Source organism: Mustela nigripes, chromosome 17, assembly GCF_022355385.1.
Source record: "Mustela nigripes isolate SB6536 chromosome 17, MUSNIG.SB6536, whole genome shotgun sequence".
Classification (NCBI taxonomy): Eukaryota; Metazoa; Chordata; class Mammalia; order Carnivora; family Mustelidae; genus Mustela; species Mustela nigripes.
The window spans coordinates 10,343,024-10,363,333 of record NC_081573.1 but is presented as its reverse complement, the minus strand read 5'-3'; the positions used below and the strand labels follow the sequence as shown (position 1 = coordinate 10,363,333).

The window sequence follows — 20,310 nt, the reverse complement described above, 5'->3', positions numbered from 1 at the left end:
TCCTGGGTCTGATGGAGGAGGGATTGGGGTTCTGGACTCCTGGGTCTGAGGGAGGAGGGACTGGGGGCCTGGACTCCTGGGTCTGATGGAGGAGGGATTGGGGTTCTGGACTCCTGGGTCTGAAGTGGGGGGGAGTTAGAAGTCCTTGTTTCTGTGGGTAACAAAAGGAAAAGCTGTCGTTAAAAACCACTTTGATGTCTCCTGTACTTCAGTTTTGCCCTTGCCGTGACCAACAGGTCTGTGAACCTCACGGAAGGTTTCCCCTACATCAGGTAGTTATGGTGCTGGCGGGGCAGGGGGTTCCGAGGGAGAAGAGGTGGCCTGGCTCCGAGGAGCCACAGGATGATCCTTCCTTTCCCCCAGCCTCTGTGGGTCTTACCCCCCTCAGAGCTGCATCTTCAGCCAGCTGCTCAACATGGGAGCTGCTATGGGTAAATATCCTCAGTCCTTCCTGTTCAGGGGAAAACCCCACCCCCATCTTCACCCCTACCCCACCCCTACCTTCACCCCTACCTCCACCCCTACTCCTACCCCACCCTGGCCAAGGGGGCCCCGGCCCCAGGGATCCAAGCCCCCACCTCTCCTCCAGATGTAGGAGTTAGGCCCCAACCCCTAGACGCCCAGTCTCTCCGCACCCCCTCCCCAGGAGTCCAGGCCCGGCTTGCCGGCCCACTTCCCTCTCCTCCCAGCCGCCTGGATCTGCATTATCCGTTACCACCAGCTCCGGGACTGGGGAGTCAGAAAATGGTTTAACCGGCTGATCCTGTGGACGGGGCTCCTGTGTGCCCTGGCCACCTCCGTGGTGGGCAACTTCCAGGTGAGAAGGCGTCGGCTCGTGAGCGCAGCCAGGCACGCCGATGAGCCCGAGACTACAGCTCCCAGCACCCCCCGGGGCCTCTGGCTTCTCATTGTGGGGGCTCGTCTGCGCACGGCCTTCTGGGACTTGTGTTTCTCTTGCGGTCCTTGGGCCGGGGAGGGAGGTGAGCTCCTCTGCGGTCTGAGGTCTGAACGGAGGCCCCCGTGGGAGGCCTTGGTGTAATTATTCACGGAACCCCAGAAGACTGGGGCAATTTACTGCCGTCCCTTACCCCTTTGCCCTTTTAATAATGAAATTACTCAGAGCCGCTCATTCTCACCACTTAGATGGAGCGTTCACTCCGTGCGGGGCGCTAGGCTTTACCCTGTGTAGGTTTTCATCCATCTCTAGACAGACCCTTTCAGTCAAATCCAACAGAGGGTTTTTTTATTTTTTGTTTTTGTTTTTGTATTAATCAGCTGGTTCGTGGTGGTCAGAAATGAACCCAGATTCAGACTCTAGAACTCACATTGTTCACCTTGAGGTTCAGTAGATATTTGTAGAACAAAAGAAGGGACAATGATTGGAGAGAGTCTATTGATGATTGTATATTGATATTTAATTTTTCCGTGGCGCCTCTGACTCCTAACTGCTCCTGATGAAAGTACTACGGCCTAAGAGACTGCCTTCCGCTTGCTAAGAAAAATTCCCCATAACTCATCGTGCCTCATCACCCATCGTTTATTCCTGGGCTCCTCAACTTTAACTTCTTTTTTTTTTTTTTTTAAGATTTTATTTATTTATTTGACAGAGAGAGATTACAAGTAGGCAGAGAGGCAGGCAGAGAGAGAGAGAGGAGAAAGCAGGCTCCCTGCCGAGCAGAGAGCCTGATGCGGGACTCGATCCCAGGACCCTGAGATCATGACCTGAGCCAAAGGCAGTGGCTTAACCCACTGAGCCACCCAGGCGCCCCATCAACTTTAACTTCTTAAAAAAAAATTTTTTTTTAAGATTTTTGTCTTTTTGAGAGCGAGATCATGAGCAAGGGGGAGGGATAGAAGGAGAAGCAGACTCCCTGCTGAGCGGGGAGCCTGATGCAGGAGTTCATCCCGGGACCCTGAGACCATAATCTCAGCTGAAGGCAGACAGTCAACCAACCGGCTGAGTCATCCAGGCGCCCCTCTTCTTAAAATTATTATATTGCTCCCATAAGGAGCTTTCTAAAGACATTTCCCGCTGGTCATCACTTCCCCTCATTAAACTTTTAAGATTTAGAAAATATTAAATGACATACACTATGTATCTGCAAGCCACAAACCATTGCAATCTTTAAGAACTTCCAAAACCAATTTTTCAGCCCCTGGGTGACAATATCAGCCCTCCGCCACCCCAGCTGAGAACGAGAGATTTTATTGCATTAATATTTCCTGAGCGTCTACAATGTGCCAGGCCCTGTATTCCCGAGTGAGGCCGCACCAGTCTGCTGGTGGGTCAAGGACCCCCCATCACAGCTCTCATGTCCCTGCCCCTCACCCCCCACCTGTGTGTATCTACCTTCCTTTCAATTCTTGTTCCTTTTCTTCGCAGCAAAAGAACCAGCTGCACATGCACCTGGTCGGGGCCTTCTTTGCTTTATTCCTGGGCAACTCCTACTTTTGGCTGCAGCTTATTCTTGTCTGGTACATGAGGAGACTGCCCCAGCCCGGGGCCCCCTGGATCGGGCCACTCCGTCTGGGCCTCTGCAGCCTCTGCAGCCTCCTCTTGGTGACCAGTATCCTTCCTGGGGCCGGTGGCAGGGGTTGGAGTGGGGGGTGGTCCTCCACTGGGGTGGTTCATCTCCATGCAGTCTGTTCTCCGCCTCAGTCTTCTGGGGATAATAGCATCCCGGGAAGTGTCAGCCTTGGGGAAGGGCACCCTGGACTGAAGTCCACCTCCCCTGCGTGCTAGCCGGGTGTTGGTGGGGGAAGGACTCCACGGGTTGGACTCAGTGTCTCAGCTCCTGCAGCTCTCCAGTGTGGATGATAACAGGGCTGCCCCCGGAACTGGAAGGAATGAAGGGAGTAATGCACATGAGGTGCTTAGCTCGGTGACCAGTGCAGTGAGCCGCCAAGAAATACTGGGAGGATGGCAAGCCAGCGGCGGCAGGCACTACCTGCCCTGCGCCGGGCATCATGTTGAAGACCGGAAACTGAGGTTCGGAGAGGGGGAGTCTCTTGGCCAAGACGTGTCACAGAGTCCAGCGGTGGCGCTGGCGGTGGATGGCAGGGAGGCAGCTTGCGCAGGCTCTGGAGAACAGTCCGCATGTCCTCCCCGCTCCTTGTCCGGTTCTGTCCTGTTAGAGGCTCTGGCTGGCCTTGATGGGAGTGTTCACAGCCAGAAACTAGCCAAGGCGGCGAATCAGGGCTGGTCGTTAACCATTCACCAACATGCCTGGCACTAGCTGAAGATCCTACCCAACCCAGTTGTGAGTCACGGGAGCCCAGATGCTCTTTGCCAACCTAATGTGCCTCTGGGTGACTCAAATCACTGTGCTTCAGTTTCTGTATCTGTCAAACGGAGTTGTTTTGATCGTAATAATGGTTGTTACTGGCAAAGTGCCCTGAGAGAGGAGAGGCTATAAACGTAGCGTTAGGGACCCATCTCCTCCTTGGGGAGAACGGAGGGAAGGCCAGAAGGCTGCTGGTGCTCAGAAGAGCCTACGGGGAGACTGGTTTCTTCCTGGGGGCAACAGAGAGCCGTGGGAAGCATAAGAGTGGGGGAGGACCAAAGCCAATTCTGGGGGTAACCCCCTTGTGTAGGTGCTCTCACCTCTCCTTTGCTCTAGGATTCATGGGATCAGGGGTGATGTCACCTTATGGGCTGCCTAAAAATCCTTGGATGAATGAAATAGTGTCTGAACTGATCTAGGAGGGAGTGGGCGCTGGCTTGGCCGAGAAGCAGGAAGGGTGTTGCAGGGAGAGATCTCAGAAAGCAGAGGGCCTCTCTGCTAGTTTGAGCTTGGAGTGAGTGTGGGTTCACAGGTGAAAAGGATTTCAGGGGGCACCTGGAGGGCGAGTCTGAGCAGGACAAACATGTGGGAAACAGTCAGCCAGGGAGGAGGGCAGCCGCAGAGGTGGGTGGCCTACCAGACGCCATTCTGGCCAGGGCGAGGCAGCTGCATCGTGAGGGCGCCTGGCCCTGGTGACCTGGCTGGGCTCCGGGATCCTTCCTGCTGCGTGTGGCCCTTGACCTTGCTGTAAAGTGATGATCCTCCACTTCTGGCTGCTGCGCTCGGCCTCTGCCGCCTGCGAGTGGGCCATCGCCATGCTGCTTTTTGCACTCTTCGGCCTGTTTGCTGTAGACTTTTCCTGCCTGGACGGCTGCACCCTACACCTCCAGCCGGGCCACCTCAGCTCCCCGCCAGCCTCCCCCACCTCCCTGCAGATTCACCTGTGAACAGTAGCCCGGGTGATGAGGTCTGGGCCCCCTCCCTCCGTGCTGCCATCAGGGCCACCCAGGAAGTGAGAGGTCAAGGCCAGCCAGCCATCCCTGCTCAAGGCTATTTATTATTATTATTATTAATTTTTTTTTTTTTTTTTTTTTTTTTTTTTTTTGCCGCCGGCGGAATCAGAGACACGGACGCAGGCAGGGTCACGCGAAACCAGAATTCCTTCCGGAGAGCAAATCCGTACAGAAGGTTGTGAGGGAAGGGGGAGAACCGGGGAAGGGGGGGCCTGGGAAGGAGGAGTTGGGGACACAAGGACAGATGGCCTTCCCTGTCCGGATCTGCTAAGCCACCCCAACCAGCCCCCGTCCCTCCCCCACCCCACCCCGCAGAGAGATTGATCAATAAATAAAATAATAAATTAATCAATAAATAAAATAGAAACAGCTCCCCCGCCCTCAGTCCCCCCTAGAACCACCCCCCATTGGGCACGGCCCCCTGAGCCCCATCCCTGCAGGGCAAGGCCGGGTTTGTTGTCTCTCCCCTCCCTACATACTCCATGGGCCCTATTTACAGATTCACAGTTGGGGGGCAGGGAAGAGGGGTGGAGGGGGCTCCCCTCCTTCCCCGGCCCCCTGGGGTCAGGGCAGAGGAGTCCCGTTGGTAGCCAGGAGCTTCTTGTCCTTAGCAGGGCCTCGGCGGGGAGAGCTGGTCAGCTCTGGGTCTGGGCGGCCGGCTTGGGGCTGTAGGCTTCTTGGTGGGGTGCCAGCAGGCCGAGTCTGGGCCCCGTTCTTCTCATCTGTGGAGGAGGAAGCAGTGCAGCATCACGAACCTCGAGGCTGCTGAACCCCAAGGAATATGTTCCAGCAACATCGTGGTGAGGCCAAGGGCCTCCATCCTGGGGCTGGAAGCCTGTGGGGACGGCTGCCAGGATACCCATTTGCAACCAGAGCCAGCAAGGTCACGGACAGCAGGTCATATATCCTGGACCCCTCCAACCCTCGTGGCTTTGGAAACCGGGCCAAGTTAGTCCCAGTGAGACCCAGAGGTCTGACTCCAGGGGCATTGTCACACACTCTGGCTATGAGATTATTCGCTAAGGGACAGCTTGTCACAGCAGCAGAACACATTCAAGTCCCCAGATCACAGCCAAAGGTCTCCTTCTGCTACCCTGGTTGTTAGGGGAATGCTCCTTAGTGACAGGGCACAGGGGAGCCTTACAGGGGGTTGTTTGGAGGATCCGAACAAACCCGGAGGACTGCTTGCCCTTCTCCAGAACACTGTTCCAGAACCCTCATTAGCAGGAAGTTCTACAACCCCACACAGAGACTAGGCACCCTCTGGGGGTCCCTGGAGGTGCCTTCCCTGGCCACAAGGGCTTCTCAGGCCAGGATGGCCCGTGCCCTGGCCTGGAGCTCAGGCCCCAGCCTCTCTGAGAATCTGTGATCCTCGCCCATGGACCAAAGCCCTGGAGCCCTTGCTCAGCAGGTCACCCCTCTGGCCCACATGATAAAGGAGGGCCACATGGCTTCGGACCCCTGCCGCCCACCTGCCAGGGCCTGCACGGAGGGCTGGTCGTGAGTGCTCAGCAGCTGTGCCTGGATAGTCTCCACCACTCGCTTGAACCGACGGCTGGGACCTGGAGGAGATACGGAGATGGGCTGACTTGGGGACAGAGACAGAAAAGGCCCTTCCACCCTGTGGAAACCAGCAAAGGACTTGCCTCCTCTTGGGCTCAATTTCCGGCCCTGTGTTGGGACTAGGTATTATAAACCCGCAATTTGCAAATGGGACTAAGAAAGATTGGAGTTAAAATAATGATGGATGTGGCTTTCTATTTATCGTGTTAGTTTCTAGCTGAGGCCCCGAAGAGACAGGAATATAAGAAAAATAAACAGGAAGTTAAAAAAAAATCTTAAAATCGAGGAAGTCCTGCATATTAGCCTTTAAAGGAAAGGGGGAAAAATGCAACTTATTTCATCTTAGGGCTAACATTGTGGCAGGCTGGTCACTGTGACATTTAAAACTGCTAACAAAGGTAGCAGACAGAAGTATCTCTTGTTAATCGGACTCGCTATCATGGCTCAGGAACTTGCTGGACTGGCAGCAAGACATTTCTGTGGCTCCCATCTCTGGTGCCAACTCCTGATCGGTCACGGCTGACTGTAGTTTCTGAGGCTGCCGCTGAGCCCAGCAGGAAGAAGTGCCGTGATCACCTGGTGCTGTCTGCTCTGGGTGCGGGAATGACACGGGATGGCAGAGAGCCCCATCTGCCCTTCGGCTGTACAGTCAGCTCTGCACTTCAAGGTCAGCAGGGCTAGGTTGAGCCCAGCTTCCTCAGTTTGCAGTGGGACTGTGTCAAGTCAATTTGCTTCAACAGGACTCTGTTTTCTCTTCTGTAAAGTGGGTGAGCACTAATACCTCAAAGTCCTCTGGGAAGCGTCAATGTAACAATGCACGTAAAGCACGTGAAACATCATAAATGTCCATGAAGGGGCACCTGGGTGACTCAGTCCACTAAGTGTCTGCCTTTGGCTCAGGTCATGATCCCAGGGTCCTGAGATCAAGCCCTGCATTGAGCTTTTGCGCAGTGGGGAGTCTGTTCTCCCTTTGCTCCTCCCCCTGACTTGTGACCTGTTTTTCTTCCAAATAAATAAAATCTTAAAAAAAAAAAAAATCCATGAAATGTTAATGAGAGAAGGGGGAAGGACAGAATGCAGAGGTCTGAATGAGGAGGGGCCTCATAGGGTCAGCACTAGCTGAGCACCATCTCCTCCTCCCTCCTGCTGCCCTCCAGGGCCACTCTCGCAGCTCAGCTGTCTTGAGCATCCCACACAAAGGGTAGAGGCAGTGTCTCGCCAAGGGAAGCTTACCGGAGATGAGCGTAAAGGTGACCGAGTAGATGCCACCACTGCCACTGCCATCCCGTCGTGGGGAAGGCTCTGGGCCCTCTGAGGAGCTGATGTCCACCTGGAATCGGACGGGCTTCTGGAAGACAGATGGGCCGCCACTGGCCTTGTACTCGGCCCTGAAGCTGGTCTGTGACAGCACACTGTGACTCAGGCTGGGGATCTGAGACGGGCAGGGGACAAAAGGAGGGGGTGATTCCAGTGACCTGATTCCAGGGACTGGATAGCCAACCCCACAAAGACCTCTGCCCAAGGAACTACAAGTTCCATCAGCCACTACGGGGAAAAGAATAACAGGAAAGCCATTGGGAGGCCCCATTGCCTGCTAGGACTTGTAGTTTTCTTGTCCCACTATAAAGGGCATCAGAGGAAAGGCTGGTAACAGGGCCTGTCACATCTAGGGGTCAGCCTCAGCCTCCAGAATTACATGACGCAAACTTCTCTGCCTCCGTGAGCATTGCCACATCTGTGTCAGAACCTGTAAGTCCCACTAGCTCCTGCAGCAAAAACCCAGAGGTCCCCGGGGAAAAAGCGATTCTGTCTGCTAATCTCAGACCTGGTGGTCAGGGAATAGCAACTCACTAATACGCTAGGGAGGTGTCCTTTGCACCACCTCCAGGCCCCAGGGTCCAGTAAACCTCTCTACCTCCCTGCCCCTATAGTGACCCAACCCAACTCTGAATGGAAAACTACAGATCCCATGAGCCTCAGGAGGAAGTCAGGCCAGAGTGGAGGTGGACTCCGGGGGATGCTGGGATTTGTAGTCTTGTGCTGGCCAGGACACAGGGAGACCCAGGCCCCTCACCGACAGGAAGGCATGGACGATGTCCGCTTTGATGCTGCTGAGGGGTTTGTCCTTCAGCACAAGGAATATTTGTTCTTCTTTGTCCAAGGAGATGAAGTTTCCAAACCAGGAGCGTTTTGCCAACCTGAGTGAAAGGGGAGGGTTGGAGGTGGGTCAGGAGCAGGCTCAGAGAATAAATCCCTCCCTCCAACCTCTGGCTTCCCTTCCCTGTCAGACTTACTCTGGAGAGGACTCTGGCGTCAAGCTGGACATCTCCTCAGCAGTGGGGACTGGCGTGCGGTGAAGGAGGGGAGAGTATGATCAACACTTGCCCATTACCCTGGGTCCAGCACGTGGGCCAGTAGTCCCCTCCAACTAGAGGTTCCAGATCCCAGTGCCCATTCACCTCCCAGTAGCTAAAGCCCACTTGGCATGCTACCTGGTGGTCCTGCTGGGGATGCCAGCCCTCTCCAGGTAGACCACGCCCTCCGAGGGTGGAACTTGCTCGCCATGAGCCAATGATAAGATGAGCCAAGGCACTGAATGGAGGTGTCCTTCAGAGAGGCTCCTCCTTCCTCCAGCACTCAAAGCCCCACCCCCTGTCCCCAACACCTAAATTTCTACTCCCAGCCCCATCTTCTCACACAACACGGGAATCTAGGCCCCCAGCCCTTGCACCCTGGGGGACCCCGTACCCTGCATCTTGCGCCGATGAAAGCGAGGGGAACCCAGGAAACTGTTGCGGATGGAGTTGAGACGACTCCTCCAGGCGGCTCCCCCGACGCCACCGCCAGGGCTTGGGGGTGGCGTTGTTCCTGGCGTCCCAGTGGGGCTGGCCCGGGGCGTGTGCAGGGGCGAATGCAAGGGGGTGCCCCCAGAGGAGCGCGGGGAGCCTGGGGGGCCAGGCAGAGGTGTGGAGCGGGCACTGGGGGGCGGAGGCTGCTCCCCGGCACCCCCACCCCTGGGGCCGCGAGAAGGCAGCGTCTGCGTTTTGGAAGTCGGGGAGCCCCCGCCCCGAGCCTCATCTCCGGCCCCGGGCTCCGGTGAGAAGGAAAAGACAGGACTCTGTGAAGAGGGGAAACGAGTGAGATGGCGGACTACAACTCCCAGGAGCCTTTAGGAACCCCATAGGCCCATACTCACAGAGATGGGTCCCGATGCATGCTGGAACTTGTAGTCCAATTATTACCCACCCGCCTCCACCCCCCCCCCTTTTTTTGGGGATAGGGACTTTTTCTATCATGCTCACTGCTGTAGCACAGTGACTGGTACACAGTAGGCGCTCAATTAGCTTTTGTTAAGCGCATAAAGGAACACTTGAAACACTAAAAATCGGATCCTATCGGAGGTGGAAATGTGCAATGCTCTAAAACGGGATTGGGGGCCCTTTAGAGACAAAGAGGCAATGCCTCAAGACTTCTTGGGAATTGTAGTTTCTGGTCCAGTGTTCACCCCTTTACCCCTTCTTAATGAATCGGGGCTTACCCGTGGGCTGCTGAGAGGGCTGGAGGACAGACCGGTGGAGGCTCCACTGACACTACGGGATCTGTTTCCAGGAGAGATTTTTGTTTTGTTTTGTTTTGTTTTTAGATCAGGTATGTGGGTTCTCAAGGCTCAGATGTCCTTTCCCTTCCACACCTTTGCGATGGGGATTTGAGGCCCTGAGAGGGGCCCCTGAGGTGGAGCTGGGGATAGACCCTGAACCCCCTCCCAACCCACCCAGAGCTGTGGACCCACGGGAGGGCCAGGGGCTCTCACCTCTGACTGTGCTGGGCCATCTCCAGAGCCCGGCGGGTGGGCACTGGGGAGCCACCGCCCCCAGCATCCGTGATGCTCAGAACTTCCATGGACTTCCGCTCGGGCCGCCGCTTCCCGTGTCGGCTCAGCATGGGGGAATCCACACGTTTCCGAGGGGGGTCTGAGGGCGGAGAGTTTCAAGCCAGTCAGAAGCCATCTTCACCCAGCTGTACATGGCACTCGCAGAGGTGGAAAACGGAGGTGCAGAGAGGAGACTTTTGACAAGTTCACAGAGCGGGTCAGGGAGCCTAAACCCGGAAGCTAGGGGCGCCTGGGTGGCTCAGTTGGTTGAAGTTCTGCCTTCGGCTCAGGTCATGATCTTAGGGTCCTGGGATCGAGTCCCGCATTTGGCTCCCTGCTCAGCGGGGAACCTGCTTCTCCCTCTGCCCCTCACTCTGCTGGTGCTCTCTCTCTCTAATAAATAATAATAAATAAATAAATAAAATCTTTAAAAAACAGAGGTTTACCCACTTAAAAAAAAGGGGGGGGTGCCTGGGTGGCTCCGTTGGTTAAGTGACTGCCTTCAGCTCAGGTCATGATCCTGGAGTCCCAGTATCAAGTCCCACATCAGGCTCCCTGCTCAACAGGGAGTCTGCTTCTTCCTCTGACCCTACCCCCTCTCATGCTCTCTCTCTCAAATAAATAAAATCTTTAAAAAACAGAGGTTTACCCACTTTAAAAATAAAAAAATAAAATCTCTCTCTCAAATAAAATCTTGAACAAAACAAAAGCAAAATCCTAAGGCCTGCAGCCCCTTCCCCCGCTCCAGAGTCTGGGGTCTGGACCCCCAGCCCTGCCTTCTCACCGACATCATTCCGGGGAGGCAGGTCCTGGTCCTCACAGCTGGGATACCGCTCCTTCCGATCCAGAAGCAGATAATATATCATCTTTTCTTGGTTCTCCCTGATGGGGAAGGGAGGGAGAGGGTGGGAGAGGCCTGGGGTCAGGAGTTGGACTCCAGAGGTCTCACCCCCTCCCTGTAGCTGTGGCTCTCGGGAGCCTGGTACACTGGTATCTGCGCCCATGCTTCCCTCTTCCTAGGCATGGACACGGTGAGACTTTGTGTCGGTGCACATTGGACCCTTACTTGACTCAGTCGTGACAGTTCCGAATAATCGAGCACTTGCTATTTGCAAGTACTCTGTGGGACACCACGTGGGCCTCACCACCTACCGGTACTTTGCAGCATCTAGTCTCCCCACGCTGCCCCGTGTCCTGCCGCCCCCTCCTGGTTGCTCTGGGAACAGCTCCACGTGGGAACTCTAAGCCACGCCCCCTCTAGCGGCCGGGCGCCACGCCCCACGGAGTCTGCGCGTGCGCGAGGCCCGGGCGCGCCCTCCGCTGGCTGGTCGGGGCGCAGCGGCCGGCTGGCTGGACGTCAGCCAGCTGGTGTGCGTCCCTGAAGCAGGGGGTCTTACTCCTCGCTGCGGAGCTCGCGGTGCAGCCGCTCGCGGTCCCTGAAGCAGCCCAGCGAAGCCATGCTCTCCAGGACGTCGGGGTCCAGCTCTCCGTTCGATGGCAGGCTCCGCATGGCCACCCGGCGGCCTGGGGCTGGCTCCAGGCAAGGGTCGGGCTCGTGTTTCCCACCCCTGGGGAGGGGGAGAAACGTTACGGGGTACCAGGCGTCCGGGCCCCAACCTGCTACTCCCTTGGAAACCCAGGATTGCTGGCTCTCAGCCCCTGCTGTGCCTGTGTCCTCCCCTGGGACCCAGAAATCAGAGTCTCTAGCTCCTCCTCATTGAGCAACCTTGGTATCCCACCCTCCAGCTGCTTCTCCCGCTGGGGACCCTTGATATTTGGGCCCCCTCCCTTTCTGCCCCAGGGAGCCAGGTGCTCAGTTGTCCCATACTCACAGGTACCAGGGGTGTTTCTGAATTTGCTCCAGCTGTGCGGAGGGAGAGAGGCAGAAATGAGGTCGTGTGAACACAGTGGGCCGCAAGGAAAGTTGATGGGGTGGCTCTGGGGGTCCGTAAAGGTGCCCCTCCTGTCCCAGGGGCAGGATGACAGCTTAGGTCTTCCCCTAGTGGCGACTGGGCACCACGACCTGTGACCACAGGCCTGGGACATTGCCTGTGTGCACAGTGGCAACCCTTCCCCTGTGGAGGACCTGCCCAGTTTGGAGGGTGCGATTTGCAGACCCTGGGCTGCTGCTCATCCAGTGACCTCCCCCTCCCCCGCCCCCAGCCATCGCCCCCAGGACTGACAGGCAATTCCTGGAAGTCCATTCTCATGGTCCCTCTAGGGGTTCTGTCCTCATGACCCACCGCTCCCCCCAACTCACACTGAGTCTTTTCTCAGGCTCCACTTCGATCATCCCTCTCAGGAGGCTCTGGCAGTCTGGAGGGATGAAGTGGGGCATGTGGAAGACGCCCCGTTTCACCTTCTCCAGCAGCTGGCGGAGATTGTCATCATCAAAGGGCAGAGCCCCCTGTGGAGAAATAACAGGCCCCTCACACAGAGCTTAGGGTGTCTCAGCGAGAGCCTAAGCGCTTGACACAACGCCCGTGTGGTCCTTACCACAAGCACTGGCAGACGGGGGACTAGGACCATCTCACTTTACAGATGGGGAAACTGAGGCATAGAGCGGTCCAGCAACTGGCCCACAGCCTCCAGGCCCACAGCAAGGAGGGGTTTGGCAACAGACAAGTCAGGCCCCAGGCCTTAAGAGGCTGCGGTTGCAGCTTGGAGGGTGTATCTGAGAAACAGGTTTCTCCCCAGACTGGTTTCAGGAGGGGTAATCCTCACACACTGGTTCAACCGAAGGGGAGCATCCACTTTGGGTCAGGGATCTTGTACTGGACAAAACCAGCCCTCGCCCTCCTACAGCTCACACCCTAGACTGCGAGACCCCAGCGATGGAAGGAACTTCAGCAGCCTCGTCATGAAGCAGGCACCCCTGCTGTCCCCCAGGTTCTGATCTGGCCACGAGGGATGGAGCAGGGGACAACACCAGGTCACTGGCCCCATGGAGCTTTGTCTCTAGTGGTGCCCGGCACACACGGATTAACAAACAGCGGTTGATGAATGAGTAGTGGGGAGAGCAAACAATAAAGGGACACATAGGATGAGACAGGCAGGAGTCCGAGAGATGAGACAAACAGAGTGAGCAGGTAGCTGGAGGGGGGAGCAGGGAGTCGGGGGGGAGGGGCCTCAGAGGAGATGATGCTGGGCAAAAACTTGCAGGGGTAACAGCATGACTCTGAGGGCTTTTCCAGGTGTTACCCCTGGTGTCAGAGGCCTCTGGACTGAGGAGGCAGGGCGTGGGGGAGCAGGGGGAGGGGCGCCCCACAATGCTGGTCTGGGGCCTGGAAGCCTGGATGAGACTCCTCTTGTCTGTCTCCTTCAGTGTGGCCATGTGTTTGTTGTTGGCCTTGCCCCTGAACCTCCACTTCTCAGCCCCCAGAACAGTGAGAAGTGTGTTGTTCACGCCACCCTGTGTGTCTCTTATAGGAGCCCAAGATAAGGCAGACACCCTCTCATGAGCAGGTGATCTGTTCCCACGGCGTGCATGGCCAACAGCGTTCTAACTCACGCCGGAGAGACGCTCAATGAGCACAGGAATTTTCTTGGCAACACCAAACACCCCGCCTGCCCTCAGGAACACACGACGGTACTCTGGGCGCGAGCATTTAAAATCACTAGCAAACAGTGCAAAAAAGCAAAAACTGTGGCACTCCCTAGACCACAGAAAAAACACTTGTTTACAAGATGGACTGAAACCGGGCGTGGGGCAGGGAAGCAGAGGGTCGCTTTGTGCCTCTTCAGCTGGGACACGTGTGATAGGGACTCAGCTTTTTCTCTGCTCTGCGCACATCTGGGAATGACCTCAGAAACACCAAGTGTGGGAGGCTATATGTGAACCCCAATGAGTGTGCAGCTTCTCAAACATGGAATGTGTCGATTATGAGAGTCAGCTGTAATAATAACAGTAACTACTAGTAATGGGGCGCCGCTCAAGAGGCTGACAGGGGACATTCTAGGGAATCACATTCTTGTGACTCCTGGTACCCTAACTACTGGCCCTGGGCAGGCGAGGAAACGGGCCTGGAGAGGGAGAGCGACTGGCTTGGTCACAGTGGTGGAGCCGGGTTTTGAACTCAGCTGGATGGGCTCCAGAATCACCAGCTGCAGAAGGGCGGAGGCCTGGACTGTTTGAGCCCACCTCTCGGGCGTCCCCCATCTTCCCTGGGGTAGCTGTGAGTCCCGGGCGTGCCTGTTGAGCCTCGGTTCCCTCAGTGTCATCTAGGCTCCTGGATGAGAGACCACACACTGATCCCAGCCCTGCCGCAGTGCAGCAGCGTGCCTGCGAGCCAGTCACTTCTCGTCTCTGGGATTTTCGAGTGAAGTGTGCGAGGTGATGTGCTTGGAACAGTGCCTGGCACAGAGTAAACCTTCCATTTACTCGCGCCACGCGTGTTGACGGGGCCGACTACGTGCCAGCTCAGGTCACAGCGAGCCGACAGAATAAAACCCACAGAGACAAAAGCCCTGACTTCTGGGAGCTGATGGTGTAGAAGGGGACACCGCACAAGGAGCTCACAACTCAGCACATGATGGTAACTCTGAGAGTCGCCAGGAAGGACAGAACCTCCCCTAGAGGGTCTGACCTCATGGGGGGGGGGGGGGGGAGAATGGGAGCGAAGAGAAGTCTAGTTGTGAACTGGATGAGCAACAGGACAGGTCAGGACGGAAGAGTGTTCTAGACAGAGAAAAGCAGGCGCAAAGACCCGGGGGCAGAGCCAGGCTCACAGGTCTGCTCTGATTATATTCGTTATTACCATATTGCAACAAGCTCCCTAGAACAGTCACTGTCCCAAGCCGTCCAAGGGCTCCTGGCTACCCCATCCCTTTCGGGGACACCCTGGACTAGCTCACAGTGCTCTGACTCCATGGTTAGCTCTGGGCACACAGCAAGGGTGGGGCAAGGGTGCTCCAGGGTCTTGGTCTGCTGGTTCCTGCCTCTCACCTTCCTGATACCAGTTAAATATTTGGAAGACAATGCCTGAGGGGAAAGATGGAACTTGCTTAATGTTTTGTGCTCCCACCAGGCAGGGCTGTTCTAGAAAGTGGGACAGGAGAGGTGAGGGGCACCTTACCACAAGCAAGGCAAAGAGGATGACTCCACAGCTCCACATGTCTGCCCGGCGGCCGTCATACTTCTCCCCCTGGAAAGGAACAGGCCTGGCCATGACAGGGTCTCTCCACCATGCTCTCCCCACGCCTCCCTCCTCTCCACCCGCTCACTCACCTTAATCACCTCTGGACACGCATAGTGGGGGGACCTGCGGGAGAGAGGCGGTGTGAGCCTCTGGCCGGCTTTTCGCCCCCTCCCTGGGATGACGGAGGCCAGGCCCCCACTCACCCACAGCTGGTCTCCAGGAGGCTGTCCCCCACCTGCAGGGACGCCATGCCAAAGTCTGCGATGCGGATGTTGTTTTTCTCATCCAAAAGCAGGTTCTCGGGCTTCAGGTCTCTGTGGCTGAGACAGACAGGTGGGGCTCAGGCCTCTGCCCTCCTCCTGGAGGCCGAGGCCCCATTTGCTGTCTCTCAGAGGCACTTCTGAAAACCATTATGGGCAATTCCAAACGTGCTCCAAGCAGTGAGAAGAACATGAGAAAGCCCCATGTACCCATCCCCCAGCCCCACCTGTTTCAACTCAGGGCAAATCTTCTCTCTTCTCTACCTAGACACACTCTCTCCTTCCTCCACTGGATTATTTCGTAGGGGACCCCGGACCGTGTATCATTTTATCCACAAATATTTGCATATCTACCACGTGAGATATTCTGAGCAAAGAGGGCTAATGTTGAGCTATTCAATATTGAAATACTGAAATACTTCCATACTGAATAATAAAAAGAATATGGTCACCCCAAGCCAGTCACTGGTCCCTGGAGGGAAACCCCTCAAATTTTAAGGGTTGATGTCTGGGGGTGCGGTGGGGCCTGAGGATTCTAGCTTCTGTCCGACGTGGTCAGTAACTGGGTCATACTTGTTGTTAAATATGTTGACTATTGCCCCCTAGAGGTCGGCGCTTGTAACGTCAGGGTTTTGACTGGGTCTTGACAATAGGGCTGTGTTGACAGTTTATTTTTTTTTTTTAAAGATTTTATTTATTTATTTGACAGAGATTGATCACAAGCAGGCAGAGAGGCAGGCAGAGAGAGAGAGAGAGAGAGAGGAGGAAGCAGGCCCCCTGCCGAGCAGAGAGCCCGATGTGGGACTCGATCCCAGGACTCTGAGATCATGACCTGAGTCGAAGGCAGCGGCTTAACCCACTGAGCCACCCAGGCGCCCTGTGTTGACAGTTTAAATGGGCGGCCTTCCCATCACCAAGCTTTATCCCTACCTCTGAGCCCCTCCACCCCCACCCCAGCTCCAGTCCCCACCCCAGGGAGGGAAGGAGCGCAAACAAATGCGGGTGAAAGATGAGCTGAAGGCCATTCCGTGAGGAAAGGACGATCTTTCCATATGGACAGTCACATGCCAAAAAACGGAACCTCAACCCTTGACTCACATCACAGACAAATATTAATTTGAAATGTATCCCAGACCAGAATACAAGAGCTAAAACTATATAACTTTCAGAAGAAAATGTAGGAGGAAGCCTTAGGGACAAAGATTTATATAGATAAGGCAGAAAAGACAAACGGTAAGGAAAAAATATGACAAACTTGAATTTATCGCAATGTAAAACTTGCTTTTCACCAAACATTGTTATAAAAACAAAAGTGGAGTGCCTGGCTGGCTCAATTGGGGAGCATACGACTCTTTTTTTTTTTTTTTTTTGAGAAATTTTATTTATTTGACAGAGAAGACAGAGAGGGAGCACAAGTTGGGGGAGTGGAGGGACAAGCAGATGTCCCGCTGGGTGCAGACTCCATGCGGAGCTCAATTCCAGCACCACAATTTCATGACCTGAGCCAAAGTCAGACACTTAACCAACTGATCCACCCAGGTACCCTGAATCTGTGACTCTTGATCTCAGGGTCATAAGTTCGAGCCCGATGTTGGGCGTAGAGATCACTTAGCTAAATAAAAAACTTTGAAAAAATTAAAAAATAAAAGGGGGTGCCTTGTGGCTCAGTTCATTGGGCGACTGCCTTTGGCTCAGGTCATGATCCTGGAGTCCCAGATTGAGTCCCACGTTGGTCTCCCAATGTCTGCTTCTCCCACTGACCTCTCTCCTCTCATGCTCCCTCTCTCAAATAAATAAATAAAATCTTAAAAAAAAAAAAAGAATTAAAAAAATTCAAACTCAGAAGTATGTCACAAACTGGAAGAAAATACTTGAAAAATATACAGTTAATAAAAGATTTGCTCTTAGGGGCACCTGGGTGCCTCAGTGGGTTAAGCCTCTGCCTTCGGCTCAGGTCATGATCTTAGGGTCCTGGGATTGAGCCCCATATCTGGATCTCTGCTCAGCGGGGAGCCTGCTTCCTCCTCTCTCTCTGCCTGCCTCTCTGCCTACTTGTGATCTCTCTCTCTCCGTCAAATAAATAAATAAAATCTTAAAAACAAAACAAAAAAGCAAAAAAACCCCCAAACAATAATTAAAAAAAGAAAAAAAAAGATTTGCTCTTAGAATAAAGAATTCTTAGGAGGGATGCCTGAGAGGCTCAGCTGATTAAGCATCTGCCTTCAACACAGGTCATGATCCTGGGGTCCAGGGATGGAGTCCTGCATTGCTCAGCAGGGAGCCTGCTTCTCCCCCTGCCTGCTGCTCCCCATGCTTGTACTCTCTCTCTGACAAATAAATAATGTCTTGGGGGGGGGGGATCTCTTAGGAGTTATTCCTAGAGCTATCTCTCGTTCCTAGAATAAAGAACTCTTAGAACTCAATATCAAAAAGACAACAAAAAAAAATGGGCAAAGGACCCGAAGAGACATTTTTCCAAGGAAGATAAAACAAATGGCCAATAAGCACATGAAAAGATGTTCTACAACATTAGTCATCATAGAAATGCAAATCAAAACCACAACAAGATACCACTTCATACCTACTAGGATGGCTATAATCAAAAAAGTCAAATGATAACAAGTTTTGGCAAGGACATATAGAGATTGGAACCCTCGTGGACTGCTGGTGGGGATGGTGAAGGGTACCGCCACTTTGGAAAACAGTCTGCCACTTCCTCAAAAGGCTAAGCAGAGTCCCCATATGACCTGACAATTCCAGCCCCAGGGATGCACCTGAGAATTGAAAACACAGGTACACATCAAAACTTGTACTTGATTGTTCCCAGATCCGTATTGTTTACAAGAACCAAAAAAGAGAAACAATAAAGTGTCTATCCACTGGGGAACGGATAAAGGAGGTATGGCACAGCCACACGATGGAGTACTATTCAGCCACGGAAAGGAAGTACTGATACACATTATGACAAGGAGGAACCCTGAAAACATTTTGCTGAGTGAAAGAAGCTAGACACAGGGGCCCCTGGGTGGCTCAGTGGGTTAGAGCCTCTGCCTTCGGCTCAGGTCATGATCTCAGGGTCCTGGGATCGAGCCCCGCATCGGGCTCTCTGCTCAGCAGGGAGCCTGCTTCCTCCTCTCTCTCTCTGCCTGCCTCTCTGCCTACTTGTGATCTCTCTCTGTCAAATAAATAAATAAAATCTTAAAAAAAAAAAAAAAAAAGGAAAGAAAGAAAGAAGCCAGACACAGGCAGCCACATACAGTATGATTCCGTTTACATGAGATGTCCAGAATAGGCAAGCCCATGGAGACAGAGGTGGTCAGAGGCTGGAGGGGTGACTGCTTCGTGTACGAGGTGATGATTTTGGGGGTGAGGAGAATGTTCTAAAATTACATAGCAGTGATGCGCAACACTGGTTATACTAAAAACTCCTGAACTGTATACTTGAAAAGGGTGGATTTTATGATATGTGAGTTTTATCTCAATTTTTAAAAAGAGATAAAGATTTATTTTGGGGCTGCACCACACTGGCTTCCAGTCAGCCTTGTGGGCAGTGCTCATCTCGGCCTCCCCTCAAGCTGCCCCCTCACCAGATGGAGTAGCTGTGGCAGAAGTCCAGCGCCGACACTATCTGGCGGAAGAACTTCCGGGCCTCCTTGGGTGTCAGTCTCCCCTTCTTTACAAGGTAGTCAAACAGCTCACCTCCAGAGACGTGCTCCAGAACCAGGTACCTGGGGGACGTGGAGGGGGCAGAGGGCTGGAAGGGGCATGTGGAGGACCAAAGAGCCTGGACTCTTTTTCAAAAGCCCCCGGACCCCAGCACAAGACCCCCATCCCACTGGCCTTTGGAAGCAAAGTATCCCAATTCCCATGAGTCCCTGGGAGGAGAAGACTCCAGTTCCCATGAGTCCCTGGGAAAAGGAGACTCCAGTTCCCATGAGTCCCTGAGAAAAGAGACTCCCAAGTCCATCAGCCTCTGGGAACCCAAAACTCCACCCCAGCGCCCCCGCCCCCCCGCCATAAGCTCTGTACAGCAGAGACTCCCATGACGACTTTAGGAGTATCAATACTTGGACTCCTAGTTATTCCTGCAGGTAAGACAACTGTGATAACGCCTAGAAGACAGAAACACCTCAGTTCTCACAGGATCCTGGGAAATAAAGACATCTCCCCTCCCCCACTCCCATTAGCTTCTGGAAAGCCAAGCCTTTCATTCCTATAAGCCTCAGTTACTAAAAACAACAACAACAACACAAATTCTCATTAATTTCTGGCTACAACAATTGAAGTGTGTTCCAATTTAAGTTGACGACCGTGAGGTTTTTTTAAGAAAGACTACAAGTCCCATCAGTGCCTGAGAGGATTAAAACTCCCAACTCCCACAAGCCTCTGGGACATAGACTCCTAATTCCCATCAGCCACCTGGATCCTTAAGACTCCAAATCCCATCTGGCTCTGGGAGGCCAAAACTCGGATTCCCATCAGCCCCTGGGAACAAAAGCTCAATTTCTAGGAGCTTTTGGAAAGCTGACGGTCCTATGTGAAGCCCAAACTCCCATGAGCCCTCACTATTCCTACCTAGGTGGAGGAGTGGGAGAGCGAGCTCCACCAGTTGGTGACAAAGCCCCACCCCGCTGCCACACCTGGGGAAGCCTGAGGACTACAATTCCCATGAGTACTTGGGGCTGGGCCACTTACTGCCTGGGGGAACCTCCCCAGCATCTGATGGGTACTGGTGTCAGTTCATCCTGGGGACTGCGTGGCGGAAACAGGGGTCTGTCCCCTCACTCGCTGCCCAGCCCAGCTGTCCCTTGGGTCACCAGAGTCCAGACAAAGGCCTATTGTCTGTACCCTGGGCAGCTGGACTCCACTCCCATCTTCCTGGGGGGTAGGTAATCAGCTTTGAGATATGGATCGGAACTCCTAAGAAGGCCATTGTTGGGGTGTCCATCATATAGCACCCAGAATTATGTGGGAGGAGGAGGGGGGCCTAGGAAGAAGCAGGATTCACAGAGCCTCATGCTTTGATAAGTCCCCATGGCCTCTGCAAAGATGAGCAGGGCGGGGAGCTGCCCTTAGCAAGACCGGCCCTGTTGAGGACATCTGGGTTATCTAGTAGAGAGTGTTCCCTGCAGGGCTGTTCGTCCTAGGCCCCCCTCCTCCTCCCACATAATTCTGGGTGCT

The 20,310-nt window shown here is 54.3% G+C and overlaps 2 protein-coding genes across 5 annotated transcripts in view; one reads left to right on the top strand and one right to left on the bottom strand.

The window, feature by feature from the left end:
• The window catches only part of TMEM150B (transmembrane protein 150B), a 5,799-nt gene extending 1,305 nt beyond the window's left edge, over nucleotides 1-4,494 (top strand). Inside the window, exons 4-9 of one of the 3 annotated variants that reach the window (XM_059383240.1) lie at nucleotides 213-272; nucleotides 364-431; nucleotides 690-817; nucleotides 2,384-2,567; nucleotides 4,038-4,251; nucleotides 4,407-4,494. In XM_059383240.1, coding sequence (XP_059239223.1) covers nucleotides 213-272; nucleotides 364-431; nucleotides 690-817; nucleotides 2,384-2,567; nucleotides 4,038-4,231 — 634 coding nt within the window. In that variant the 3' untranslated portion in view covers nucleotides 4,232-4,251; nucleotides 4,407-4,494. Of the gene's footprint in view, nucleotides 1-212; nucleotides 273-363; nucleotides 432-689; nucleotides 818-2,383; nucleotides 2,568-4,037; nucleotides 4,330-4,406 lie in introns of those variants that run through there. The other 2 variants (XM_059383241.1, XM_059383239.1) reach the window with 2 other exon arrangements.
• The window catches only part of BRSK1 (BR serine/threonine kinase 1), an 18,657-nt gene continuing 2,773 nt past the window's right edge, over nucleotides 4,427-20,310 (bottom strand). For both annotated transcript variants that reach the window (XM_059383236.1, XM_059383238.1), the window contains 16 exons: nucleotides 18,717-18,857; nucleotides 15,073-15,189; nucleotides 14,959-14,992; nucleotides 14,807-14,875; nucleotides 11,992-12,138; nucleotides 11,564-11,595; nucleotides 11,129-11,299; nucleotides 10,516-10,613; nucleotides 9,672-9,831; nucleotides 9,399-9,459; nucleotides 8,609-8,978; nucleotides 8,155-8,203; nucleotides 7,935-8,058; nucleotides 7,094-7,292; nucleotides 5,770-5,859; nucleotides 4,427-5,019 (listed from right to left, as the gene is read on the bottom strand). In XM_059383236.1, coding sequence (XP_059239219.1) covers nucleotides 4,862-5,019; nucleotides 5,770-5,859; nucleotides 7,094-7,292; nucleotides 7,935-8,058; nucleotides 8,155-8,203; nucleotides 8,609-8,978; nucleotides 9,399-9,459; nucleotides 9,672-9,831; nucleotides 10,516-10,613; nucleotides 11,129-11,299; nucleotides 11,564-11,595; nucleotides 11,992-12,138; nucleotides 14,807-14,875; nucleotides 14,959-14,992; nucleotides 15,073-15,189; nucleotides 18,717-18,857 — 2,020 coding nt within the window. In that variant the 3' untranslated portion in view covers nucleotides 4,427-4,861. The remainder of the gene's footprint in view (nucleotides 5,020-5,769; nucleotides 5,860-7,093; nucleotides 7,293-7,934; nucleotides 8,059-8,154; nucleotides 8,204-8,608; nucleotides 8,979-9,398; nucleotides 9,460-9,671; nucleotides 9,832-10,515; nucleotides 10,614-11,128; nucleotides 11,300-11,563; nucleotides 11,596-11,991; nucleotides 12,139-14,806; nucleotides 14,876-14,958; nucleotides 14,993-15,072; nucleotides 15,190-18,716; nucleotides 18,858-20,310) is intronic.